Source organism: Drosophila santomea, chromosome X, assembly GCF_016746245.2.
Source record: "Drosophila santomea strain STO CAGO 1482 chromosome X, Prin_Dsan_1.1, whole genome shotgun sequence".
In the NCBI taxonomy this organism is placed as follows: Eukaryota; Metazoa; Arthropoda; class Insecta; order Diptera; family Drosophilidae; genus Drosophila; species Drosophila santomea.
In genome coordinates, this window is record NC_053021.2 from 21,833,658 (window position 1) to 21,860,842 (window position 27,185).

The 27,185-nt window shown below is 39.6% G+C and overlaps 4 protein-coding genes and 1 long non-coding RNA gene across 11 annotated transcripts; 2 read left to right on the forward strand and 3 right to left on the reverse strand.

Annotated features, from left to right (window-relative positions):
- Positions 1-271: 271 nt before the first annotated feature.
- On the reverse strand, positions 272-2,639 carry LOC120455986. Of its 5 annotated transcripts, none has more exons than XR_005616788.1 (4): positions 2,560-2,639; positions 2,322-2,431; positions 528-857; positions 272-468 (listed from the first exon to the last, which is right to left on the reverse strand). It is a non-coding gene; the product is annotated as an uncharacterized LOC120455986 (long non-coding RNA). The 5 variants fall into 5 exon arrangements; XR_005616787.1 differs by having other exon boundaries at positions 528-871; XR_005616785.1 differs by having other exon boundaries at positions 528-871; positions 2,538-2,639.
- A 12,556-nt stretch (positions 2,640-15,195) lies between these two features.
- Positions 15,196-18,719, forward strand: LOC120457372 (solute carrier family 35 member E1 homolog). Of its 2 annotated transcripts, XM_039644908.2 has the most exons (5): positions 15,196-15,321; positions 15,382-15,848; positions 16,310-16,518; positions 16,590-16,715; positions 17,458-18,719. In XM_039644908.2, the coding sequence occupies exons 2-5, from the start codon at positions 15,521-15,523 to the stop codon at positions 17,914-17,916; spliced, it is 1,122 nt and encodes a 373-aa protein (XP_039500842.1). In that variant the 5' UTR covers positions 15,196-15,321; positions 15,382-15,520; the 3' UTR covers positions 17,917-18,719. The 2 variants fall into 2 exon arrangements, with proteins under 2 accessions (XP_039500842.1, XP_039500841.1); XM_039644907.2 differs by lacking the exon at positions 15,196-15,321 and having other exon boundaries at positions 15,328-15,848.
- Positions 18,616-20,470, reverse strand: LOC120457375. The gene is made up of 2 exons (XM_039644911.1): positions 19,538-20,470; positions 18,616-19,037 (listed from the first exon to the last, which is right to left on the reverse strand). The coding sequence occupies exons 1-2, from the start codon at positions 20,242-20,244 to the stop codon at positions 18,827-18,829; spliced, it is 918 nt and encodes a 305-aa protein (XP_039500845.1). The 5' UTR covers positions 20,245-20,470; the 3' UTR covers positions 18,616-18,826.
- Positions 20,471-20,650: 180 nt separating this feature from the next.
- On the forward strand, positions 20,651-22,647 carry LOC120457371 (protein tilB). Its single transcript, XM_039644906.1, has 4 exons — positions 20,651-21,177; positions 21,241-22,087; positions 22,225-22,437; positions 22,496-22,647. The coding sequence occupies exons 1-4, from the start codon at positions 21,168-21,170 to the stop codon at positions 22,605-22,607; spliced, it is 1,182 nt and encodes a 393-aa protein (XP_039500840.1). The 5' UTR covers positions 20,651-21,167; the 3' UTR covers positions 22,608-22,647.
- A 1,320-nt stretch (positions 22,648-23,967) lies between these two features.
- Positions 23,968-26,816, reverse strand: LOC120457374 (DDB1- and CUL4-associated factor 7). Of its 2 annotated transcripts, XM_039644910.2 has the most exons (6): positions 26,656-26,812; positions 26,017-26,587; positions 25,755-25,947; positions 25,020-25,479; positions 24,774-24,955; positions 23,968-24,717 (listed from the first exon to the last, which is right to left on the reverse strand). In XM_039644910.2, the coding sequence occupies exons 3-6, from the start codon at positions 25,943-25,945 to the stop codon at positions 24,519-24,521; spliced, it is 1,032 nt and encodes a 343-aa protein (XP_039500844.1). In that variant the 5' UTR covers positions 25,946-25,947; positions 26,017-26,587; positions 26,656-26,812; the 3' UTR covers positions 23,968-24,518. The 2 variants fall into 2 exon arrangements, with proteins under 2 accessions (XP_039500844.1, XP_039500843.1); XM_039644909.2 differs by having other exon boundaries at positions 26,017-26,816.
- Positions 26,817-27,185: the final 369 nt, after the last annotated feature.

Here is a 27,185-nt window from a genome sequence, read left to right on the forward strand (position 1 = left end):
GCTTCGCGACAACTCCATTGCTGAGCGAAAAAACCCAAACGGCGAAAGTATATTGAGCTTTTTCTCTTGTCGCTTTTGAAACTCCGTCTCGCTTAAGCTACAACCTCCACTTCAATTCCGTAAATGATTAAACTTTAAACTTTTTATCACTTTTTTTTTTTTTTTTTATGAAAATATGGAAAGCGTAAAACTCATTTGAAGATTACTTGTATAATACTTTAAAAAGAACCTAAAATATAAACAAATAATTATTTTGCAAACGGTATCCGTGGGAGGATCTTCTCGCGTCTGGATCCTCCGGCTGTAAACGGCTCCCTCGTGTTGTTATCGGACCCGAAAGTCGGCGGGGAGAATTGATGTTAGTGCCTTGAAGTCAGCAATGACAATTGTTATTGTTTTTGGACCCTGAAGTCAGCAAAGAGAGTTGTTGTTGGACCCCCCATTCAGCAAAGAGAATTGTTGTTGGACCTTTAAGTCAGCAAAGGCAATAGGAATGAATACTTACTATCCTGGTTTATTATATTTACCACTGGGAGATCCAGCTGTAGAGCTGGCTGGTTGAGTTGGTTGATGAGTTCCATCCGATCGCTGCCGACCACTGACTGAGTTCCCAGAGGCCAGCCGCCCGCTTTATATAGGGATTGGCTGGGTCCATCGATTTTGCTTGTGCTATCGATTTACCCGATTTAGTGTGGCCCGTGGCTCGTTTGGGCGCGCCCACGCGCCTTGTTCGAATTCGAACTAAGGCTGATTATGATGTATGATGTATCATGTATTATGCAACGTGTTGTGGAACAATCGTTTTCCGCAAAGCATACGATTTTCTCGGCCTTTGAAACTCGAGTTTCTGACGGAATCTAAAAATGTAATTCTTAAAGAAAATTTGCTAGTTCAATAGGAAATAAAAAATTTAATATGCTGCAAAGTAATCCTGAATAATAACAAAATCCTTTACGTTAAGTTTAATTTGTACTTGACTGTTATTGAGCTTAACGCCCTTACAAATACGAACTCATCCCAGGCTTGCCCCCATTTGCAATGCGACTCCAAAAGATTTTTTGTGGAACAACATTTTTAAGAGCCTTAAGCTTGTACCGATTTTGGACAACATAAAACATGGTGCAAGTCCACTACATTGCTGAATTAGATTTTTTGAATTTGTACTTCATGCTGGTTATATAAGTTATATAAGAAATGGAGGATAGCGAGTGCCGTCGACAAAAGCATGGTTTCAGAAAGAAAAAAGAACATTCCGCAATTATTTCGGAAGCACAAATGTTGGTAATACTGCTCGCCGAGCCTTCAACAACTTCCAAGTTCTATATAACTTCTTCTATATAACTGTCGTTGACATCCAAATCATTTTAAACATGAGGACAATGTTAATATACTTGTCATGTCAATTGCCAATAGACCTGAATAAATATGAACAACTGTGCTTCCAATGACAGCGACCGTTCACAAGATTCTGGTTCTTAAAAACACAGCTCTTCTAATCGGCTATTTTGGCGAAGTGGCTGCAGAATCCAGAAATAAAATTGACAAATCCGACTGACTTCATCATCCCAGAAAGCATAGTCGAATTTCCAACTTTACAGATGTGTGGATTGAAAACTTTGGACCACATAATATCATCAATAAATTTAGTCAGGTGCACTAACAACCATAGGCGACTCTATCTTCCGCGGGAAGTCATTTTCCAAAATAATTTTAAAGGTGTCTATAAGACTAGAAAACAAATTATGGTATCTCAAATAGATTGCCAGATATTAATTTATGCCAAAAAAACATGTCCAATTCCCCATAGTGTACCAGCCCTTCATCGAGTTCTTCGGCCTCCTGAGTACGTGAGGAGTCGCAGAATCCGGGCCTAAATCGCCCCACCCTAAAACGCTCCACCCTAGACTGCAATGATGTGGAGCGGCAGGTCCCTCAGTTCTGCGACAACATCGTGATAGAGCTGTATGTCACGTTACGTTACTGCTTCTAGCAACTTCGATTCAGTTTTGATTGCTAGGACGTTTTTGGGTTTTCCAAATTCTTTGTTAATATATTTTGGCTATTTACTCGAAATAGTCAAATTTTATGAAGTTAGAAAATTAAACATGAAAGAAAGTTGTTAAAAAAAAGATGGCGGCTTCGCGACAACTGCATTGCTGAGCAAAAAAAACCCAAACGGCGACAGTATATTGAGCTTTTTCTCTTGCCGCTTTTGAAACTCCGTCTCGCTGCAGCTACAACCTCCACTTCAATTCCGTAAATGATTAAACTTTAAACTTTTTATCAATCGCCGAGCCTAATAAAAATAATACATAACTTACTGCAAACGGTATCCGTGGGTGGAGCTTCTCGCGTCTGGATCCTCCGGCTGTAAACGGCTCCCTCGTGTTATCGGACCCGAAAGTCGGCGGGGAGAATTGATGTTAGCGCCCTGAAGTCAGCAATGACAATTGTTATTGTTTTTGGACCCTGAAGTCAGCAAAGAGAGTTGTTGTTGGACCCCCCAGTCAGCAAAGGCAATAGGAATGAACACTTACTATCCTGGTTTATTATATTTACCACTGGGAGATCCAGCTGTAGAGCTGGCTGGTTGAGTTGGTTGATGAGTTCCATCCGATCGCTGCCGACCACTGACTGAGTTCCCAGAGGCCAGCCGTCCGCTTTATATAGGGATTGGCTGGGTCCATCGATTTTGCTTGTGCTATCGATTTACCCGATTTAGTGTGGCCGGGTTTCTGGTTTAGTGTGGCCCGTGGGTCGTTTGGGCGCGCGCACGCTCCTTGTTTGAATTCGAAAGTACGGAAATATATGTGGGAATTATAAATTGCGATTGGTAGTGATAAATAAGAGAAAATTTAATACTACGTGCTGCTGCTACTGCTGCTTTTTAAAAAAGGGTAAGAGTTAAAATTTATTATTTTTAATATAAAAATATTTTATTGGCCCATTAGAATTGCCTGGCTATGGCCGAAAAGAAAAGGAGAAACATAATTGGGAACAAGTGCAGTTTACCATACTGCCGGAAATCTAGGCGCGTTTTCCCCACGCTTAAATTGTTTAGGTTTCCTGAAAAGGATCCAACAATTTTAATGAAATGGGCGGAAAAGTGCCAATTTACGGAGGATTTTGTGGCAAGCACTTCAACACTGTTTTTATGCCACTATCATTTCTCCCCAGATGAAATTGGGGTAAGATATCTGAAGAAAGGAATAATTCCAGATCGAAACCTGATGAAATATAATACAATTGATAAAATTAATTTTAATGCTGTAAGGTCGCCTGCGCAAAAAAGATACCGCTCACAGTCCCCTGTTAAAATATGTCGTCAGTGTCATAAAAACACTAAAACGTTAAAAATGTTAAAAAATATATATATTTCTTATAAAAAAATGTCTGATGAAAGACAAATTCGAATTAAAATGCTGAGGAAAGAAAACTCAAATTTAAAACGAAAGATAAGGTTGGAATCTAAGTCCGAAAAGAACCTACTTTCTCAAATTGATAAAATCAATTTAACGGGAAATGAAAATATATTGGCAAAAATGCTTCTGAAAGAAAAAAAGGCACAAATACAAGATGGAATGATTCCGAAAAATTGTTTGCTCACAGCATATGTTACAGGTCGACTTCCACATATGCGTTTTTAAGGGACTCTTTAAAATTAAATTTACCCAGTCCATCATCATTACAAAAGTGGAACAGCATTAAAAAATTATAGCCGGGAGACAACGAATGTTTGTACTCAGCCCTTAGAGAAACCATTAATCATGAATATAGGGCCCACTCCACTGCAAGAAAAACATGCCCATACCATAATACTCAATCCGCCGTGTTTAACTGTCTTTAAAGAGTACTAAGGGTCGTACCAAAGACATTAGAATAACAAGATGCGTAACGCCATACGATTTTTTTGCACACGATTTTTTCGTGGTGGCTTTTCAAGTGGCTTTTCGCTCTCTCGAAATTGTATTCAAAAGCCAGAGAGCGGAGAGCTCTAGAGCCACCAGCTCTCTTGTACGCATACAGCGACAGCTGACCACTGTATTGGTGCACACGTATGCACATGCATTGTAAAAACGACAAAATATGCCCTTCATCTTAGAAGTTCTTAGACTTTAAATCTATATTATTTTTTATAAATTGACACCACTTAAAAACTCTAGTCTTCCATTGCCTTAACATAACAATTATTCAAATTTAACACAGAAATAATAATAGCACAATCTATGTACAAAAAAATGCATAATAATTTTAAAAGATGACTTTATATTAGAATAATTGTCATTAGAGTATTCAGCGTGCGACGTGTGAAAAATATAAGAAGACAATGATTCTTCGGTGCTTATGTCCGCACTTCGTGCTTCAAGAAATCAATTTTGCAATAAACAGATTCCATATTTTTATTTATTTTATAAATAATATTTTACTTTATGAATTATTTTTATGAAATATTTATATTTTATATGTAATTTCTTTTTTTTTCTTTCTTTTAAATTCTTTGTTTTAAATTACAGTAGTTTTTAAAATTTACTTTGTATATGTTTTTATTATTTATTATAGTTATTTAGTCAAATTACTAGTATAAAAATTACCAATTTTCAATATTTAAAATGAAAATAAGATTCAGATAAATTATTTTTTTTTATTTTGTTTTGATGTTTTTAAAAAAGCGCGCAATTATGGGTGGGAAGAAAAGCGCGCCAATTTTTTTGTTTTTCCTTTTAATACGTTTTCTTTTTCTCTTAATACGTTTGCTTAAAGCTGACTATACGTAGAGCTCCTCGATTTTTTTTAAATTTCGCTTTAAAATTGTGTTTACAATCAATTAAAGTTGTTTGGTTGCATTGCTAAAGTACGGAAATATATGTGCGAATTATAAATTGCGATTGGTAGTGATAAATAAGAGAAAATTTCAGTTAACTGAATTACTTAACTTAATTTCGTAATTTTACGCGCTAATACTACGTGCTGCTGCTACTGCTGCTTTTTGAAAAAGGTTAGAGCTAAAATTTATTATTTTTAATATACAAATATTTGATTGGCCAATTGGAATTGCCTGGCTATGGCCGAAAAGAAAAGGAAAAACATAAGTGGGAACAAGTGCAGTTTACCACACTGCCAAAAATCTAGGCGCGATTTCCCCACCCTTAAATTGTTTAGTTTTCCTGAAAAGGATCCAAAAATTTTAATGAAATGGGCGGAAAAGTGCCAATTTACGGAGGATTTTGTGGCAAGCACTTCATCACTGTTTTTATGCCACGATCATTTCTCCCCAGATGATATTGGGGTAAGATATCTGAGGAAAGGAACAATTCCAGATCGAAATTCTACTGCTGCATTTGTCCAAAAAGTTAATGATTACTTTGATTGCCTGAATAGCAGAGTATTAACTGACAAAAACCCCATGAAATGCGCACTTCAAGTAAACAATACTGTTTGGCATAAACTGAAGGAAATGCAGGAATACCTAAGGAGCGTAAAATATCACGGTAATAATATATATTGTCTTGATGGCTTGATCCAAACTACTGAAGCTATATTTGGACTCGTCAAAGATATATTTAAGGACCACACGGACCACTTTTTCTTTTTAACAAGTAGAGTTAACCAGGATCCCCTTGAAAATATATTTGCGTGCGTTCGAGCAAAAGGTGGTAACTGCAGAAATCCTTCAGTTAATGAATTTAATGTAATAATTGCCAAGCTTATATCCCTACACATTTTTAAATTTTCCCAAAACTCTAATTGCGAATCAGATGATGATGTAATGTTGCCAATAGAGTTCGATTCGATTATATATCAGCCTTGCATTGAAAAAAAAGAAATACAGCAGCAAGAATACTCTGTATCATTTTCTGAAATTGTAGAAGGCAATGAGAGGTACTTTGACCAAAATATAGATAATTTTTTGTGCAATGATATACCCATTGAATTAACTTCGAGTAGATATTTTGTTGGATATATTGCAAAGGGATCCAGTTGCGATAAATGCAGATCGGTAATTTTAAAAGAAACCGAGCATTTAACAGCTCCATCAGAGCTTTTTATACATGAGAAAAACTACTCGACAGAATCGGACTTTGGAAAACTAAAGGCACCATCTGATCTATTTTTTAATATTTGTAAAATACACATTAAAGTTTTTGAAAATATTTTTAAAAATAATAAAAAACAAATGTGTATACAAAAATTTATTGTAGACCAATGCATTAAGTGCACAAATGAGAGTAGTGATTTCTCATTATGGTTTCATGTAGAAAATGAATGTTATGAGCATAAAATAGATCTTTTAAAAAAACTTATAAAAGTTTTGCTTTTTAAGCATTGCAAGTGGACTGTTATTGCTAATAGACAAAAAAGTCAAGCTAAACTCAGCATTTTATCTCATAAGTGAAAAAAATATAAACATTCAAATAATTGACGACTTTAAAAATTAAATTATATAATTAAAAAAAGAGGCGATATATAGGGTGTTTTTTTTAGAGGTATAGAACTTTAAATTGCAATAAAACAACGATGGATTATTCGATTGACATGAATTTTATTGACATGAAAGATAATCTTGTGGCATTACATTTTAAATATGATTTCTGGCATATGACCGCCACGGCTGGCTCGGATGTAGTCCAATCTGGACGTCCAATTTGCAATGACTTTTTCCAACATTTGGCCGTATATCGGCAATAACACGGCGAATGTTGTCTTCCAAATGGTTTAGCGTTTGTGGCTTATCCGCATAGACCAATGACTTTACATAGCCCCACAAAAAGTAGTCTAGCGGTGTTAAATCACAAGATCTTGGAGGCTTATGAAAAATCGGGAACAACAGCAATCTCGTTTTGGGCCCATTCGACGAATCTACGCCTTGCTTGATGATCGTTTGGTTTCAATTCTTGCACGAGTTGGATTTTGTAAGCACGCATGACGAATTGCCAAACCAAACTGAGAATAAATCACTTGACAGCTGTTAAATCGGTCGCCATCTTGAACAGTAATGCCAACTTAAAGTTCTATACCTCTAAAAAAAACACCCGTTATAATAAAAAGCAATAGTTAGAAAACTAGCTTAGTTGGGGAACATGGAAATGTTTTAATGTTAAACATTTAAACATTTCAAGTCGACTCGAAGGTCATATAAATATAAGACCCCATTACAATTGTAATGGCCTCCCCGTGGTGTTCCCTGGGTACCGATTATAATATATTACATATTATTAATTATCAATATAAATATAAATATGTAAACGGTAGCTAATTCGAGCGGCGCTTTTATCAAACGAATATTAAAAAAAAGTCTTTCAAACCATAATAGTTACGAATCGAAATTGACCAAAACATTAATCAAATTTGTTTCTTAGATCAAAATTGATTTCGGCCCGAAAATCGTCTTCTAGCACAAGCACGCACACATACACACTATCTCCTTTATTGTTTTTACTCACACAAGCAAGTCAATTCTATTTTTAGATTTTTACGCTCTCAATTTTTGGCGAGCGAAAAGAGAGCAATTTCGGCCGTCACCAAAAAAGTGGCTGCATAGTGCAAAACCAATGTATGGCCGTTACGCATCTTGTTATTCTAATGTCTTTGGTCGTACTCTCTGTTAGGTGGACGTCTGACTTATTGTCTAGAGCCCTTTCCACCAAATAACACAATTTTACTTTCGGCACTCCATAAAATATTTCGCCACTTTGAAATGGGGCAATTAAGGGGACTTTTGACGAACTCCAAACGAGCTTTGACATGTCTGGTGGCTAACATTGGAACTTTTCGTGGATGGCACGCTTTGAAATTTTGTTCTTTAAGACGTCGCCGAATAGTAAAGCCACTAACATTCAAGCTTAAGTCATTTTTTAACTTGCTGGACGATGCAAAAGGCTGCGCCCTGCTATATCGCACAATAGATCGGTCCTCATGAGGCGTGATTTTACGTCGGATACCACGATTATTGGCCATTTCTTTAAAGTTTAAAGCATTATAAATCATTTTTTTTTAAATCACATGCAAAAATATATAAAAGTAACCACTGTTAGGGTTCTCGGGTTCTTCATTGAACGAGTTAATAAAATCATATTTGTTTTAAAAATAGGATACTTTTTATTAACAATTATTTATACATATTTGCATCGATTTTTATTTATTTATTTTTATACACGTTACTCGTAGAGTAAAAGCAAAAACATTAGAATAACAAGATGCGTAACGCCATACGAATTTTTTGCACACGATTTTTTCGTGCTGGCTTTTCAAGTGGCTTCAGGCTTTCTCGAAATTTTGTTCAAAAGCCAGAGAGCGGAGAGCTCTAGAGCCAGCAGCTCTATTGTACGCATACAGCGACAGCTGACCACTGTATTGGTGCACACAAAATATGCCCTTAATTTTAGAAGTTCTTAGACTTTAAATCTATATTATTTTTTATAAATTGCCACCACTTAAAAACTCTAGTTTTGCATTGCCATAACATAACAATTATTTAAATTCAACATAGAAATATTTAAAGCACAATCTATGTACATAATAATGCATAATAATTTTCAAATATGACTTTTTATTAGAATAATTGTCGCTGAATACTCTCAGCGTGCGACGTGTGAAAAATGTAATTTGACAATTATTCTTCGGTGCCTATGTCCGCACTTCGTGCTTTAAGAAATTAATTTTGCAATAAACAGTTTCCATATTTTTATTTATTTCATAAATAATATTTTTGTTTGTGAATTATTCTTTTGAAATATGTATTTTTTAAATGTATATTCTTTTTTTTCGAAATTCTTTGTTTTACAGTAGTTATTCGTAGTTGTTTACAGTAGTTATAATAATTTACTTTGTATACGTAATAATTATTTAATATACATAGTTATTTAGTTGAATTGCTAGTATGAAAATTACCCATTTTCAGTATTTAAAATGCAAATAAAATTCAGTTAAATTATTTTGTTATATTTTATTTTGATATTTTTAAAAAAGTGCGCAATTATAGGGTTACTCTACGAGTAACGGGTATAAAAAACTTCTTTCAAACCATAATAGTTACGAATCGAAATTGACCAAAACATTAATCAAATTTGTTTCTTAGATCAAAATTGATTTCGGCCCTAAAATCGTCTTCTAGCACAAGCACGCACACATACACACGATCTCCTTTATTGTTTTTACTCTTACAAGCAAGACAATTCTATTTTTAGATTTTTACGCTCTCAATTTCTGGCATAGTGCAAAACCAAAAGCTTGTAACAGGCAGAAGGAAGCGTAGGTGCGACGAAGATAGTAGCGACCCTCAGTGGCCTTGCTCATAAGGCGCTTTCCACCATTCGCACTCGAAGTCCCTCTGCTATCAAGAAAGTCTGATCAGCCTAACCGAGCCTAAAACCCCAACCACAACTTAGAGGGTAACCACGCTGCCGCCAGTGATGAAGATGGGTGATTGTTGCTTTGGGTTGAAACCAGCACCGCGATGTTCAGAAACACTAAGTTCCTACTTAATTTCATTGCTTTTTAAATTTCTTTGAATCTATATGGGTTTCTGTGCCCACAGCCCGCAGCATGTTGCCTCAACCGTCATGTTGCTGAAACATAGGTTGCGGATGCACCCGGACATATCGCTACATTACAATCAGTGTTGCTAGAAACTAACTTCCAGATAAATTTGCTGGTACTGGCGCCCTTACAGTATCTAAGAACTTTTGAGAAATAGCGTTCCCTACTAATAGTCTGGGGGCTTCCAGTCGATTAAAAATCTGATTAAAACTCTAAAAACGGTCTCTCACGAAACATTAGCAATAAATTCAAATGAATGCTAAATTACACTGTATGTGCCCAGTGGACACATTCTTAAAAACGATCTAGAAGCTGCAAAGAAATCAACGACGCCAAATCAAAGACGTCTGAGAGAGGGAATACCTGGCTTACCTTAGAGCGGAACAAAGGTTACAAAATTTCATTTAAGAATTTTGTAATTAGTCAATAGACTTAAAAGCAGTCATACCCTTTAAATTCAAAATGTAACAAGAGAGAACGCTATAGTCGAGTTCCCCGACTATCTGATACCCGTTACTCAGCTAGTGGAAGGGAGAAGGAGAGTCTTAAACACAATTTTGGCGGTTTGTAGGCGTTATAGTGGGCGTGGCAGAAAGTTTTTTGGCAAATCGATAGAAATTTACAAGACCAATATAAAAATGAAAAAATATCAAAACATTTTTCAAAAGTGTGGGCGTAGCAGCTTTGGGCGGTTTGAGGGCGTTAGAGTGGGCGTGGCAACATGAATCGACAAACTTGCGCTGCTTCTATGTCTCTGGAGTCTTTATGCTTAATCTCAACTTTCTAGCTTTTGTAGTTCCTGAGATCTCGACGTTCATACGGACGGACAGACGGACGGACAGACGGACAGACGGACGGACAGACGGACATGGCCAGATCGACTCGGCTATTGATCCTGATCAAGAATATATATACTTTATATGGTCGGAAACGCTTCCTTCTGCCTGTTACATACTTTTCAACGAATCTAGTATACCCTTTTACCAAAGACATTATAATAACAAGATGCGTAACGGCCATACATTGGTTTTGCACTATGCAGCCACTTTTTTGGTGACGGCCGAAATTGCTCTCTTTTCGCTCGCCAAAAATTGAGAGCGTAAAAATCTAAAAATAGAATTGACTTGCTTGTGTGAGTAAAAACAATAAAGGAGATAGTGTGTATGTGTGCGTGCTTGTGCTAGAAGACGATTTTCGGGCCGAAATCAATTTTGATCTAAGAAACAAATTTGATTAATGTTTTGGTCAATTTCGATTCGTAACTATTATGGTTTGAAAGAATTTTTTTTTATATTCGTTTGATAAAAGCGCCGCTCGAATTAGCTACCGTTCACATATTTATATTTATATTGTTAATTAATAATATGTTATATATCTTATAATCGGTACCCAGGGAACACCACAGGGAGGCCATTACAATTGTAATGGGGTCTTATATTTATATGAAATTTAAAAAAAATCGAGGAGCTCTACGTATAGTCAGCTTTAAGCAAACGTATTAAGAGAAAAAGAAAACGTATTAAAAGGAAAAACAAAAAAATTGGCGCGCTTTTCTTCCCACCCATAATTGCGCGCTTTTTTAAAAACATCAAAAAAAAAAAAAAAAAAAATATTAAATAATAATAAATAATAATAAATAATAAATAAAATAATAAAAATAAATAACTATAATAAATAATAAAAACATATACAAAGTAAATTTTAAAAACTACTGTAATTTAAAACAAAGAATTTTCAAAAAAAAAAAAAATTACATTTAAAAAATAAATATTTCATAAAAATAATTCATAAAGTAAAATATTATTTATAAAATAAATAAAAATTTGGAAGCTGTTCATTGCAAAATTGATTTCTTGATGCACGAAGTGCGCACATAAGCACCGAAGAATCATTGTCTTCTTATATTTTTCACACGTCGCACGCTGAATACTCTAATGAAAACTATTCTAATATAAAATCATATTTGAAAATTATTATGCATTATTATGTACATAGATTGTGCTATTATTATTTCTATGTTGAATTTAAATAATTTTTATGTTAAGGCAATGCAAAACTAGAGTTTTTAAGTGGTGGCAATTTATAAAAAATAATATAGATTTAAAGTCTAAGAACTTTTAAAATGAAGGGCATATTTTGTCATTTTTACAATGCATGTGCATACGTGTGCACCAATACAGTGGTCAGCTGTCGCTGATGCGTACAAGAGAGCTGGTGGCTCTAGGCTCTCCGCTCTCTGGCTTTTGAACAAAATTTCGAGAGAGCCTGGAGCCACTTGAAAAGCCACAACGAAAAAATCGTGTGCAAAAAAATCGTATGGCGTTACGCATCTTGTTATTCTAATGTCTTTGCTTTTACTCTACGAGTAACGGGTATAAAAAGAGAGTGGTGGTGGTAATCCGCTCCCTCTGGTGGCCCACGGCGTCTGCCAATAGACATTCATGTTCATCACGGTCCACCCGCTACCTATCGCTCATTTCTAATTATACCCGTTACTCGTAGAGTAAAAGGGTATACTAGATTCGTTGAAAAGTATGTAACAGGCAGAAGGAAGCGCTTCCGACCATATAAAGAATATATATTCTTGATCAGGATCATGGCCATGTCCGTCTGTCCGTCCGTATGAACGCTGAGATCTCAGGAACTACAAAAGCTAGAAAGTTGAGATTAAGCACACAGACTCCAGAGACATAGAAGCAGCGCAAGTTTGTCGATTCACGTTGCCACGCCCAGTCTAACGCCCACAAACCGCCCAAAACTGCCACGCCCACACTTTTGAAAAATGTTTTGATATTTTTTCATTTTTTTATTAGTCTTGTAAATTTCTATCAATTTGCCAAAAAACTTTTTGCCACGCCCACTTTAACGCCCACAAACCGCCCAAAGCTGCCACGCCCACACTTTTAAAAAATGTTTTGATATTTTTTCATTTTTGTATTAGTCTTGTAAATTTCTAACGATTTGCCAAAAAACTTTTTGCCACGCCCACCCTAACGCCCACAAACCGCCAGGTTCAATAGCCGAGTCGATTTGGCCATGTCCGTCTGTCCGTCCGTCTGTCCGTCTGTCCGTCCGTCTGTCCGTCCGTATGAACGCTGAGATCTCAGGAACTACAAAAGCTAGAAAGTTGAGATTAAGCACACAGACTCCAGAGACATAGAAGCAGCGCAAGTTTGTCGATTCACGTTGCCACGCCCAGTCTAACGCCCACAAACCGCCCAAAACTGCCACGCCCACACTTTTGAAAAATGTTTTGATATTTTTTCATTTTTTTATTAGTCTTGTAAATTTCTATCAATTTGCCAAAAAACTTTTTGCCACGCCCACTTTAACGCCCACAAACCGCCCAAAGCTGCCACGCCCACACTTTTAAAAAATGTTTTGATATTTTTTCATTTTTGTATTAGTCTTGTAAATTTCTAACGATTTGCCAAAAAACTTTTGCCACGCCCACCCTAACGCCCACAAACCGCCAAAAACTGTCAGTGTTGAAGACTCTCCTTCGCACTTCTACTAGCTGAGTAACGGGTATCAGATAGTCGGGGAACTCGACTATAGCGTTCTCTCTTGTTATATAATTATAGTTATTTTGTTGCTATTGTTAGTGGGTAAAATGCTAGTGATGCCGGTCACATGGTAAAACGACAGTTTTACAGCTAAGTTGCGTGCATGTTAGTAGAACGGCTGTGAAAGTTGTAGTAATAAATTTAATTTGAGTGGAAAATAAGATATTTTACATTGGTCAAATGTCAAGAAAATAACATTTTACATATTGGGTTATGTCTCGGAACAAAGAGTTACAATTTAACGGCCTTTCGTTTATTTGATTAACTCGAACCAACGTACAACAAAAGAAATTAGAGTAATATTCTAATGCCTTTGGTACAACTAACGGCTTTAAAATCTTGAAATTTTCACCAAAGTTGCTGTACAAATTGGTACAACCTCAATAAGAGGAGCAAACCTCGAAAATTGTGGGGACCAGATTTTTCAAAGGCACTTGTAGCCTTATACGTAACCAAAAGCTAGATCGATAGATATTTATTTTCTTAATTTTTGTATTCTTAATTTTAAGCTAGAAAATATGTAATTCAAGACAGGCCTCGTGATCCAAATTCTTCCGCTCCACATTCTCTGTAGGCATCATCATATGTAATGTGTCAAAATGTAGGAAACACATAAAAACAAGACGCCATTATCCAATACTGCCATCTATCATTTATTTGGACAGATCCATTCGAAAATTTGACTATACAGGCATGCTCCGGTAATCGTAAGTTTTTTACGCATTCGATTTGGGCCAAATCGTACGATTTCGTTTTTAGGTGCTCTGGTTTTCATAAAATTTTTTCTATCGTCTTGCTGCAAGCACCAATTTTACGATTTTAAATCGAAATCGTAAAAATCTTACGAATTCGATTACCGGAGCATGCCTGGTAATAACAAATTCTAATTCCGCACAGCTCATTTCTTACAACTTAAAAACTTCACATTGCCACAGCATAAAATTTGCAAACTTAAAAAACGCATATCGATAACGTCCCCATCATTCATCGTTATCGGAAAAGACCATCAGATTTCCAAACACGCAAATTTTAATCAAATTTCATACATTGGCTGTGGCGTTAACTTGTTTAAGCGTGGAGGCCAATAAATTTTTCCGCCATCCCGGGCAGGAAGTAACTCAAAACCATCAAATATATATGCTCTTATACAAAAGTTAAGCCAGAATAAATTAATTTAAGGACACCGACCACTGACAAAGGCACGAAAATGAAATTTAGGTAGATTTAATTTAAGATATATGGGAGGAAACACAGATTTAACATCACAATTGTTTAAATAATAACGGTCGAGTCTACTACCGTTTCGCTAAACTATCTCGTAAACTTTGAAGCACTGCATCGATGCATTTAGGCATCGATTTTTTTTACACATAGAAACCGCCGAATCAAAAACCAGACAACCATACAACTTTAAGAAAGCAAACGCTTTTGCTGAGAAATTAAAACTCTGTTATCAAATACACTATATATAAAGCAAATTTTAGATGGAAACCTAAAACAATATAACTAAAATGTAATACTAATCAATATCGTATAGTATATTTGTAATTGAGTTTTTTTTATTGGGTCTTAACCCGATTATATGTACCTAATTATAACAAGAGAGAGCGCTATAGTCGAGTTCCCCGACTATCTGATACTCGTTACTCAACTAGTGGAAGTGCGAAGGAAAGTCTTCAACACTGACAGTTTTTGGCGGTTTGTGGGCGTGAGTGGGAATGAATGGGCGTGGCAAAAAGGTTTTTGGCAAATCGATAGAAATTTACAAGACTAATACAAAAATGAAAAAATATCAAAACATTTTTCAAAAGTGTGGGCGTGGCAGTTTTGGGCGGTTTGTGGGCGTTAGAGTGGGCGTGACAACATGAATCGACAAACTTGCGCTGCGTCTATGTCTCTGGAGTCTGTATGCCTTATGTCAACTTTCTAGCTTTTATAGTTCCTGAGATCTCGACGTTCATACGGACATGGCCAGATCGACTCGGCTATTGATCCTGATCAATAATATATATACCTTATATGGTCGGAAACGCTTCCTTCTGCCAGTTACATACTTTTCAACGAATCTAGTATACCCTTTTAGTCTACGAGTAACGGGTATAAAAATATGAGGTATATTGAGCATAGTTTTTTGAATTTTGGCGAAATTGTTGGATTTTTTAGTAAAAACTTACGGCTTATCGCGAGCGTTTATGGCAAAAGGGCATACAACAGTCTGGTAACACTGACCGAAAACAAAAAACAGACGACGTTTTAATCGACGATTTAAATTTTAAAGAACACCAAGCGCAATGCAATAAACCCCGCGTGTCGGATTGTCAGCAGTACCAGCAGCTCCAGGACCAGGCCTTGCCACTTGCCCCCGCCCATCGCCACCAACTTAAGCCACGAGAGCACGGGCCAATCCCGGACGAAAAATGCTGGGCAAGCGGACGGGGTCGCGTCACATAGCCGTCGTGCTGCTGATGTGCCTCTTCTGGTACGTGATCTCCTCCAGCAACAACGTGATCGGCAAGATGGTCCTGAACGAGTTCCCCTTCCCGATGACCGTGACTCTGGTGCAGCTGTGCAGCATCACGCTGTACAGCGGGCCCTTCTTCAACCTGTGGCGCATCCGGAAGTACCAGGACATACCCAGCTCCTACTACTACCGTCTGATAGTGCCGCTGGCGCTGGGCAAGCTCCTGGCCTCCGTCACCTCCCACATCTCCCTGTGGAAAGTGCCAGTTTCCTACGCGCACACGGGTGAGTCGAGTGCCCGCCAATCTAGTGGTTCCCCAACACGTCAGCAGAATCTGTATGATGTGCTCGGGGGGAATTTCCGAGCGGCAAGATGTGATAAAGATCGTGTTACTGATATGCACTTAGATGTTGGCAAGCAATTTAGTTTTCCTCTTTACAGTAACCATTATTTTGATAAGCTATTCAAAAAATGATTCCAGGTGTCCAAAAGCTGTTGATAGTCAGTCAATAATCTCAATTAATTCTCGTGTGTTAAAGTTTTAAAATAATATAAAAAGTATTTCAAGTGCCAGTATATAAATATTAACCATTTAAATCTGAATTCGAAAAATTATAAAAATTAATGCTTAAGCTAAAAACTTTTTAAGTATATATGTATATGATTACCGCCAAATTTGAAGTGAGCCAATATTTTCCGGTAAAAGAGTAGTCCTCAACTTTACCATGTTTCTATTCTTCACCAGTCAAAGCCACTATGCCACTATTCACCGTCGTCCTGACGCGCCTTTTTTTTGGCGAGAAACAGCCGACGCTCGTGTACCTGAGTCTGCTGCCCATCATCACGGGCGTGGGCATAGCCACCGTCACGGAGATCTCCTTTGACATGATGGGCCTTATCAGCGCCCTCATCTCCACAATGGGCTTCTCCATGCAAAACATTTTCTCAAAGAAGGTAACGTACCCGAGAAGTCTCTTGTTCAATTCCATTCGATTCAATTTGTAAATTACATTTTTCGTTGACAGGTGCTCAAGGACACCAACATCCACCATTTACGGCTGCTGCATTTGCTCGGCAAGCTGTCGCTCTTCATCTTCCTCCCCCTCTGGCTTTACATGGACAGCTTTGCTGTATTCCGCCACACGGCCATTGTGAGTAGAGAGCCTAATTCTGCCCAAACTGGGGACATCTTATCTACTGAATAGGCTTTTTAATTGGGCGCTAGGTAAAGTTACAGCAGTGGGGTGAAGAGGGGGCAAATCACGGATAACGCAATATCAGCAAGTCGTTTCCATTACTTAAGAAAATCCAGTCCATCAGTTCAGTGTTATCTCAACCATTTTCTGTCCACGCACGCAAGTGCGTTGTTTAAAACACTTGTGTTTGTCTTCTTGTTTGCTATTTAGTATCTATACTTGAACGCAGTTTTAATAGTTCCTGACGTTGTCTCTACCTTGACTTTTTCCGATCCGGAATGTAAATTGCCAGGTCGAAACACTTGTGCAAATTAATCTGATAGATTTTACATGGATGTAAAAAAAATGGTTTAGAGCTGGCACAACCAGCTCAGGTTCCCAGGTAATTTGAAGACATGAAAAAACACTCCTCTTATCTTTTCATCCTTGTGTGTGTGCCAAACGTTCTTTAAGAGCGCATTTGTCTTGCGAGGAAATTGGGATGACAATGTTAATATGATTTCAGAATTAAAACCTTTAGCTTCGTGTTAAGCATGTCCTTTCCAAACATATTTCGTCAATGCACATAAGAAATAAAAACTACAAAATGTATTCAATACTGATAATATTTAGTAGGAGAAACCAAATAACCAAAATCAAAGTTATAGACAATTTCCTGCCCAAAGTGTTTAATTAACCAAAATTTGCGCTTTTACAGAAAAACCTCGACTACCGGGTTATTGCCCTGCTTTTCGCCGACGGTGTCTTAAACTGGCTTCAGAACATCATCGCCTTCAGCGTCTTGTCTCTGGTGACTCCGCTCACCTATGCGGTGGCCAGCGCATCGAAGCGGATATTTGTGATCGCAGTATCGCTCCTAATCCTGGGCAATCCAGTCACGTGGGTCAATTGCCTAGGCATGACGGTGGCCATTGTGGGCGTGCTCTGCTACAATCGCGCCAAACAGATCACGCGGGGTCGCGAACAGCCGACACTGCCGCTGTCGCAGACCAGCCATGTGAAGTACTTGCCGCTGGAGCAGCAGACGGATCCCTATTACCGGGGATCGGTCAACGGGAAGCTGTCCAACGGGTTGCACCGAACGCCCGGAAACAGTCTGCTGGCGAACGGCAGCGGAATGCCGAGCGGGACGGCAACGCGGCTACTATTTGTCTAGTTTGTAGTTAGTGAATATATCCAATAAGCGGGTTAGCTGGATAGTATTAACCTGTGACGACCACCATCCAAATCCCGACTCCCTTCTCTCTTATATATATGTATATATTGAATACGTTTGAGACGCAACTCTAAAATTAATAATTTGAACGAAGCATAAACATTTAATTCTCAATCGAATTTAAAGGAAGCGGCTTTGTTGTTTCAAAATATTTCCCTTTAAAAACAACCAGACAAGATTACAACCGACTTTTGAAAGATTTAGTTCGCTATTATATCATTGAATGAAATTAAGAAAACACGACGTAGATGGTGCTTAAACAATACGGCTAATGATTAGTAGTTAATGTAAAGGGACTGAAGGAGTGTCTTAATTCCAATATATTGTAGCTCTACATGTTTCTCAAATTTTCAATTTCAATCTCGATATGAGAGAAATCGACACATTCTTCCGCAAGGTGTATAAAATGCGTAACCATATGACACTCTTTAGTTAATCAACTCGAAAATGTAAAGTTTGGATGTTGGGCCGATTGAGTCAAAAGTGCGTAATATATGTATGTGTGTATACTTAGAATGCAAAGCAATGCTGTAAATTAAATGTATTTTTGATATTGTTTTGAAGGCGAGCCGAGTGTGTAAATAAATAGTTCGAGTCCCCGATTTCCATATCCCCTCCCGCCCGCTAGTTTCGAATTTGTTTTTGAATTTGATTAAGCCGTAAAGTGTATTCAGAAAGCGTGAGCGCATGTTAAATGCCAAAATAAAATTGTTGACCATGTACATAGGCATAGCAAATGCAAATCGCCAAGAGTGCTTCTTGACCCAACCCAATTACCGGAATCCACCGGTATCCAACGGAATCCACCATCGTCACCAGTTGCGGCAATTGCCCTCCAGCGGTGGTGCGTCTATGAAGTATTGGGCACCAACTTGATCCACTCATTGACCAGCTCTTTCTGGTACCCGATCCGCTTGAGCAGCGCCTCCGACCGCCAGTTAGTAGCCACAATCCAGGCCGTGAGGGTGACCTCCTCACCCCGGGCAATTTGTCGGGTCATCGCAGCGGCCAGAAGGCCACCTAGTCCTCTGCGCTCCGCCTTGGGCAGCACTTGCAGCATGCTGTTAAAAACATAAACGCATAAAAACAAATAAACCTTTGAAGAAGTTTTTTTTTGGAATGGCTCTGTACTCGGTACTCTGTGTAGTTGCTTATCATTTGGAAAAGTCGTCATGTCGTTAAGAGGAACTATTTGTACACCATTGATCAACGGTACTCATCGTTACTACGCCGACCGCGCTCACACTGAAAATATATACTTTTCTGATTGGGTTATGTGCTTTTCCTGGCAAATCGGATCAATTTATCAACATAAACCCTATGAAGAACATATATTATTGAAATCGTACATGCTAGGCTCCAGGAAAATTTTTCCGTGAGTACGGAACAATTTCACATTGGCTAAGCACATTTACAAAAAACATTGTTTGAACTTTCGGTTTCAAAACTATTGCTAAAATGCATTAGTTTTGTGATCAAATCCAGAACACAAGCCCCATATTTGTGTTGAAATGTATCGCTGATGTCGCGTGCATTTTATATGTATTTCAAATATACGCACCCCAGTCCGGAAAAGTCGTTCTGCAATATCCAGGCAATCAGCTCCCCAGTGTCGCTTCGACAGACGCCCAAGGATTTGTTGAAGCGGATGAGCGCCCTGAGATAGGTGAGTGAGCCCTCACCCTTGTTGGGCCAGGAATCGTGCACCATGGCCGCATCCTCGTCCCGCAGCCGACGGATGTCGAACTCGGAGAGCAGCTCCGGAACTTCTGCGCCTAAGGCATCCTCGTGCGACAAAACCATCCCGAAGCACTGGCGAGGTTGAATCGAGGTGACTCCGCGTCTGACAGCCAACTCCTTGACCCGATCACAAAATACCAGGTCCACGTTGGTCAGCAGGGCGCCCTGTGTCCACTCGATGAGCTGTGTGTGCTCCAGGCACTCCCACAGCTCCGCAGCTCCATCTGGCTGCCAGCTAAAGAAGGAGACGCTCTGCACGATGTCCCGATGGAGGCTCACATAGGTGCCCCACTCCCGGAAGTTTCCCCTTTGATGGGTGTAGAACTGCTTCCTCAGGGATATATAGTTCGGACAGTCGCGCGGTATCTGAGCCTCGCCTAGCTGGCGGTCCCACTTCCGCTGGTTGTACAGCAGTAGGTAGTGGAAGTTCTTTACCCCGAACTTGGCTTTGTACAGATCGAGCAGTTCGTCCACTTCGCTATCGCTAAGTGGCCGCAAGATATCACCGTCCTTATCGCCGCTACTCATCGCCGGTCTATGGTCTATGATGTATGGTCTATGGCCTGTGTATATGTATCTGTCTGTCCGCCAATTCGATTTGGATTTAGTTTGTGTGTGCCTTCCGCCTGCCTGCTGGCAAATGACTAGAGAGCCGGTCGCAGTAAACACGTCGCTGTTAATTCGCTAGTTCACCTACTTAATTGTAATTCAGCTGATTAGATCTCGTTTGTCCAGGGGCGAAATGCAGTCAGTGCGGGCAGCACAGCACAGCACCGCACAGCTGGGGCGCCCTTTATTGTTTGTGGTTATCATCCGGAATTAAAAACGAACTGCAACTGTTTTATATGAATGTTTTATTTGCATATTTGTTCACATATCTCGACTACCACATACCCGGTACTCAGCTAATAGAATATTTCCTTCAGATGCGGATAGATCTATCTATCTTATCTGCATAGTTTCTCAAGTGACAAACAAAGACATAGTTTGTTGAGAAACAATGGCAGCTATTTGATGCTTAAAGGAGTTAGAATGGGCGTGACAATGAAGAATCTTATTGTTTTATAAATTAAACAGTCTTCTACAGTTATGAATACAGCTAAGAGATCTCAACGTTTATACTGACGGACAGAAATTTGGCTGCCCGGTGCGTTTCGTCACTACGATGGCCGTAGGGCGCAAGCTAAAGTTGTTTATCATTTAGGTACCGTTCTATAAATAAGGAATATAGTGAATAAAATTGGAAACCGGTGGTAACATAAGTTTGAAAGCAATGATTTTATTGTTGATTTTTTTGTTGTTGATTTTGAACTTGATTTGGAAACACAAAAGCGGAATAATAATTACAATAGTTCCACATCGCTTTGTAAAATGCCTAGCAACGGAGTAGGCCTGGCCCCTTCCGGCTGGTGGAAGTCTAGTAACTTTTCTTACAGCACACATTCGTCATCATGGTGCTTAGTGAGTAGTTGAGATTGTCGAAAGGTAAAATAAACGTGATTTTAAATCCTGACTATCCCGCAGTCACCGAAGAGCTGGTCCGCAAGAAATCAGAGCACAACGAATGTCTCATCAGCACGCTGGAGGAGATCTCCCTGCACCAGGAGGACATCGAGGTCATTGAGCACATCCAGAACTGGTGTCGCGACCTCAAGATCCTGCTCCTCCAATCCAATCTGATTGCGCGCCTGGAGAACTTGCACAAACTGAAGCGCTTGGAGTACCTCAATGTGGCCATCAACAACATTGAGCGGGTGGAGAATCTGGAGGGCTGTGAGTCGCTCAATAAGCTGGATCTTACATTAAACTTTATAGGAGAGCTAACCAGTGTGGAGTCGCTATGTGGCAACCACAATCTCCACGAGCTGGTACTCATTGGCAATCCATGCGTGGATTATCCGCACTACAGGGACTACGTGGTGGCCACCCTGCCGCAACTGAACAGCTTGGATTGCGTGGAGATCACGCCCTCGGAACGTCTTCAAGCATTGCGGCAATTGACCAAGAACCGGCCCATCATCGTTCAAAAGCAGGCGGATCACACCATAGAGCGCGATGAGCAGCGTATCCGGGTGGCGGAGCAGCAGTCCGCCCTGGCTAAACGTTGTGCCGGCATAGAGGACGAAGAAGAGCGCCTTAAGGCCTTCTGGCAGGCGAAGAGTGAGCACTGCCCGGAGATTCGCACCGAGATTGCCCGGCAACACAGATTGGGCCGGGAGCGGCACGAAACCAAGTCCCCGCTGGATGCTCCGAAGCAGCAGCGCAACCTCTTCGCTCCTTGCGGCAGACCCTACAATCTAAACCAGGGCAAGCTGCCCTTTACCTTCCAGGACGAGGCCGATCACTACTTGCTCCAACTGGAGGTGTACAGGTGAGCTGGGCCAAGATTACCAAAACCTCGATATTTTTATTGTTTTTCCACAATTTGCACGATCGTTTCTGCGTTGCTATCATATATGAATATGATTTAGAGTTTTAAAGAAATATTGCACTTACTCCTCCCCACAGACACCTGGACACCTCTCTAATTGACGTCGATGTTCAGACGCTATACACTAGAGTCACCGTCAAGAAAAAGATCTTCCAGATCGCGTACATCGAGGAGGTCAAACCGGATGAGTCCACGGTGCAGCGTTCCCAGATCACAGGTCACCTAATGGTCAGGCTGAAGAAACTGAAAGTCAACGAGCTGCTGCTAGTGAAGAAAAGCCCGGCAAAAAGGTAAGTGCCGCCAATATGAACGTCATAGGCCACAAGTCCTGACCGCCTTCTCTTTCAGTTCCGCCCCTTCTGATGCTGGAAAAAGTAATGGGAAACCGGAGGAAGCATTTCGGGCAGTGGTGGACATCAGTAACATTTGTGCTCCCGAAGATCTGCCCGATTTAATTTGAGACCGAGTTCATTATTTAAAAATGGTTTATTTAAATATTTGTCTGATTTGGTTTGTTTTCTCCAACTCCTCATTGTTCTTTTGTTTTTCTGTTTTTTTCTTTTTTTCTGATCCATCCGTCGATCAATCATTAGCTTTCTAGTAACCTCTTTAGCCCGATCGGATGTTTATATATACGCGCTTGAGTGTGTATGTGTGTGTGTGAGTGTGTAAAAGTGTGTGTACATACACATTTCATATATAAATGTAGTCACATGGCCAATATAACGTAAGTTGGATAATGAAAACAGAGCACAAACGAAAACAAAGAAACTGGAGTACATTATACATTATATTCTAACTTGGTTTTTTCGATTATTTTGTACGGAAACCGTGGTTCGCCAAATCAATGAAAATGTCTTCGCCCTATGGTAGCCATCTACGAACGTACAAAATCGTACAAATCAAATTCAAAGTCCAATCGACTTGATTTCAGTTTCTTTCTCTTGTGTAGCAAACAAAACAGTATTTGGATATGAGGATATGAGGATATTAATTCCCTCTCAAGTGGAGTGGCCTCTTAAATGGCTATACAAAATCAGGGCCTAAGTCTTGTTCAAATGTTTTACGGCTGCTGATTGTTGGTTGTTTCGTTAAAAATGTGCCTTTCATGCTGTATTTACAATACATGATCATCGGGATTATCGGTACTGCTATCGCTTTCTGTATACATATTTATATATAAGTTGTGAAATTGCTATAAATTACAAGATACATAAAAAAATGTATTCGATTTTATCTGGAAAAGTCGCTTTTGTCCTGTGGAAAGTTTGGGATGTGGCTGGGACTTGAGATTATTGATGGAGGGTCGTGTCTTATCTGAAATGATCATAGTTTGTTTGTTTATTTTCGTTCGTTTGTTAAATGGATCTAGCAACAATCTTGTATTCTCTCTCGCTCATATATTTCGGTATTTGTTTTTGCTTTTGCCTTTGCATTTGTATCTTTAAATAGTATTGTATTCTAGCTGTGTTGTGTGCAGTTTGTCTTCAGTTTCTTGTTTTGGTTTTAATCTGTAATATGTGTAAGTATTTCGCTTATTTATTTATTCCATTTCGTATTATGTTTGTTTTGCATTTGCTTAAGTCCATGGTTTTGCGTTTGCTTTTGTTTTCTTTCTTTTATCTCTTGTTTTTGTTGTATTCCGTTTTTTGGTTCTCTTACAAAAATCGAACAAAGTAAAAATATTTCGAAAAAGCGTTGTTGCCGAATACTTTTTTCCCTCTCATTTTTTCTCTGTGTATTGCTGTGGTTGTTGCTGTTTTGGCCAGACTCAAAAACTTGGTTAACAACATTCATGTTTGGAAAAACGAGGTAGGACATTGTTTTTTAAATTGTTTTTCTTTCTTATTTTTCTGCATTTCACTTGGGTTCGTATAAAAAAGAACTAAATGAGATAAAGCGCCTCTAATTGAGTGAAGTTTTCGGGGGTGTGGGGTGTCGGTTCTTGTCAAGTGTGAAATAAACTACAATTATAAATACATATTTTGGTTATACCTTATAGACTTGACTTACATACTTGATAAATCAACTAAGCTAAGAATTCTAAAATACGTGCTCCGTCCTCTTCTTTTTCCCTCAAACCCATCTTTTTCCTTTAAACCCTTTCTCTTTTTCTTTCTCCATCTCCATCTCATTCACATTCACTTTTTTCTCTTCTCTCTACAGACAGCAAAATTAAACAAACTGCGGAAGCGGTTGACAGAACTGATTCAACTTAAGCTCACTGCTCTTCGCCTCCAAGTTACCAACAGCAAATGTGTGTTTCTTTGTGGGTGGTGTGTGTTTTTCTGACGTCTTTTTTTTTGACTGTGCGTTGTTCAGCAAGTGCAGCCACGTGCTTCAGCTAGGGACCAGAACAAAAAATTGACTCTTAGACCCGCAGGATCTCGCACGCTTTGTTATAGCAAATGGCTATCCAGTCGGGCTGTGTGGCGCCCCACTGGATCTGATTGACTTCGCCCTCGGCTGCTGTATAGGCTAAAATTGGATCCTCGATTGCACGTGGCATTTGTTGTATATCCCAGATCAGTGCTTGGTGATCATCACCGGCAGTGCAGATGTGACAGGAACTGCAGAATAAAATACCATTTGTGATGGAACATGTCAGTCTTAAGGAAAAACTTACCTATGCGGCGCCCACGCAATACCATTGACGCACGCTCTGTGATTGCTCAGTCTTGCAACGGGTGTACAAGGAACACGAACATCTAAAATTATTACTTCGCACGAGTCCATGGCAACGGTGGCTAAGTAGTTCGGGTCCTGTTTGTTCCAGGCCAAGCGCAGCAGCGCTGTGTGGGCAGGATCCTGGTGAATTGTGGTTATAAGTTATATGTGGTTATGTGCTCATATTTCCGTGCGCTCTACTCACCTCATATATAATGGTCGAGTGCTCCAAGTGCCGCAGATCAAACATGCGCACCGATCCGTCCGCTCCCACCGAGGCAAACATGTCCCGACCGCCGCCAGCCCGCGAGAAAGCAATGTCGTATACTTCCTTGTCGTGGGCAATCAGTTGCGTCTTCACGTGTCCTGCCACATAGACGCGAGCATGCGGCTGTCCGGTCTCCAGTCCCCATATAGTGCAGGTAGTGTCTATCGAGGAGGTGCCCACCAAATTGGGATCGACCTCGTTCCAATCAAACGAGGTGAGGGGGGCGCAAAAGTCGCTGTTCTTGTTGTTATTCAGTACGCACTCGAGCCGCGTGTCCGGTTCGCCGGCACGCCACACCCGCAAGTAGTCGCCGCTGGTGGCCAATAGATCCGGATAGACACCCTTGGAGTCAGGAATCCACATGATCTTGGTTGTTGGATATGGATGGTCAAAGGTGCTATTTGGAGGAATAAATAATTATACATTGAGCAAGGGGAATTGAGGAAAATAGTTCGTATAGCGGAATATAGAGATTATTAAAATGATACTTATATTATGTGGAACGAACTACTTATCATTTTATAATATTATTTATAAAGATACGATATAAATAAATTAAGATTTCCTTTATAATTTTACAAAATGTAAAACGTGATAAAGGCAAGGCCGACAATTGTGACGCGATTCAAACAGTAAGTAGACGGGATTCCCCTAAACAAATATTCGCTATACCTCTTGGCACTAAATTCGCTGGTGTCCTCGTCCAGGCTGATGATCTGCACCTTGTTGTTGTACTCCTCGATAAAGCTGCCCAGTGCGAGCCGGAATCGCTTGTCCGGCCTTACACTCCAGTTCATGGAGTACAGTGGCCATGGCGCGAGATATTTGTAGATCTCCTTGCGCTTTCCGGCGGTCGATGACATAACTGTAGATTGGCAAAAGGATCTGCATGAGGATCAGGGGCTCGGATTCGTTATAGGGATCAAGAACCCACCTGAACTGGATGATTGAATACGGATATCCAGACCCAGACGAAGATCAAGACGTGAATGACAAGGTGCTGCTGACTTCCCTCAAGGCCGTTTAGCTGGTGGGTGGTTGTGGGTGGTATTGGGTAGCTGGCTAAATGACGACGACCTCCGTTGGCGATGATAATGACAATGATGATGATGGCTGATAATGACCACTCAGAGCAGCGGACAACTCAACAAAACGTCATGAAATGGGAAACAAAGGTCTTTGCTTGCCACTCGCATTTGCACACTTCCCCGGCTTGCTTTTCCTTGGCTCTTTCTGTGGGTTTTCCTCTTTTTCCGAGATTCACTTCATTTTGTGCCCTGGCAGTGGCAGTGTTGCCAGCTCGCCCGTTTTCCGACTAGAGTCCGTCCGTTCGCCGGCGCTTTTCCAGCCAAACTGAGGTCTGGTGTACACCGATCGGAGTATTCGGAGTGTACCCAATCAACAGGGCGAGCGAATCAATCCAACGGCTTGCACATCGCGGCCGCAATGCTACCGTTTGGCCTGCAAGTGGAATTATGCCCGGCACTCCGTATAAGGTGGCAACACTGAAACGTAATGCGACGCGACAATTCGCTTGTGTGGTCGTTTGATTCGCAATCTGCTCCGGCTTTACCTAATCTGTCGGCTAAAGTTTCCAATCCAATCGCAGTTTAGTGAATTAGCACGAAATCGGTCGTAGGCGCTGCGCGAAATTCGTCTCCGGAGAACTTTTAAGAGAATCTTTTCGCCAGAATTTTCACACACAAAAACAGTGTGACCGCGCAGATAGCTATAAGAAATACCTCGTGGAAAATCATTATTATATACCAGATTGAAAAAATACCATTTATTCAAATGAAGTGATCTTTTTCTATATTTAATGGTATTAAAATGATCATTAACAACAAAAACTATTATGAACTTTAAGATATAATTTCGTGGGTTTGGCTTTACTCTTTTTAAGAATTTTGTGAGTTTAATCCAGCTGTTTATATATGACCTCTTTTTGCACTCTCAAATGAATTACGATTGACGTTTGGTGCAAAACCTTTTATGAATGAAATATTAAGCAGAGCTATGCCCCTCGGTTAGTAAGTACATGCACCATACGTGTATCGGGCATATCGATAGTTATCGAACAACAGGGAACTTTCCTTCGAGATC

Excerpts from the sequence above, each read along its gene's own strand:
- LOC120457372 (XM_039644908.2), top strand. The coding sequence starts at position 15,521 with ATGCTGGGCAAGCGGACGGGGTCGCGTCACATAGCCGTCGTGCTGCTG. Across the intron at positions 15,849-16,309 it reads AGTTTCCTACGCGCACACGG|TCAAAGCCACTATGCCACTA; the intron begins GTGAGTCGAGTG and ends ATTCTTCACCAG. Across the intron at positions 16,519-16,589 it reads AAAACATTTTCTCAAAGAAG|GTGCTCAAGGACACCAACAT; the intron begins GTAACGTACCCG and ends TTTCGTTGACAG.
- LOC120457375 (XM_039644911.1), bottom strand. The coding sequence starts at position 20,244 with ATGAGTAGCGGCGATAAGGACGGTGATATCTTGCGGCCACTTAGCGAT. Across the intron at positions 19,038-19,537 it reads AACGACTTTTCCGGACTGGG|CATGCTGCAAGTGCTGCCCA; the intron begins GTGCGTATATTT and ends TGTTTTTAACAG.
- LOC120457371 (XM_039644906.1), top strand. Across the intron at positions 22,088-22,224 it reads CTCCAACTGGAGGTGTACAG|ACACCTGGACACCTCTCTAA; the intron begins GTGAGCTGGGCC and ends TCCTCCCCACAG. Across the intron at positions 22,438-22,495 it reads AAGAAAAGCCCGGCAAAAAG|TTCCGCCCCTTCTGATGCTG; the intron begins GTAAGTGCCGCC and ends CTTCTCTTTCAG.
- LOC120457374 (XM_039644909.2), bottom strand. The coding sequence starts at position 25,945 with ATGTCATCGACCGCCGGAAAGCGCAAGGAGATCTACAAATATCTCGCG. Across the intron at positions 24,956-25,019 it reads ACTCGACCATTATATATGAG|GATCCTGCCCACACAGCGCT; the intron begins GTGAGTAGAGCG and ends ACAATTCACCAG. Across the intron at positions 24,718-24,773 it reads ATTGCGTGGGCGCCGCATAG|TTCCTGTCACATCTGCACTG; the intron begins GTAAGTTTTTCC and ends TTTATTCTGCAG.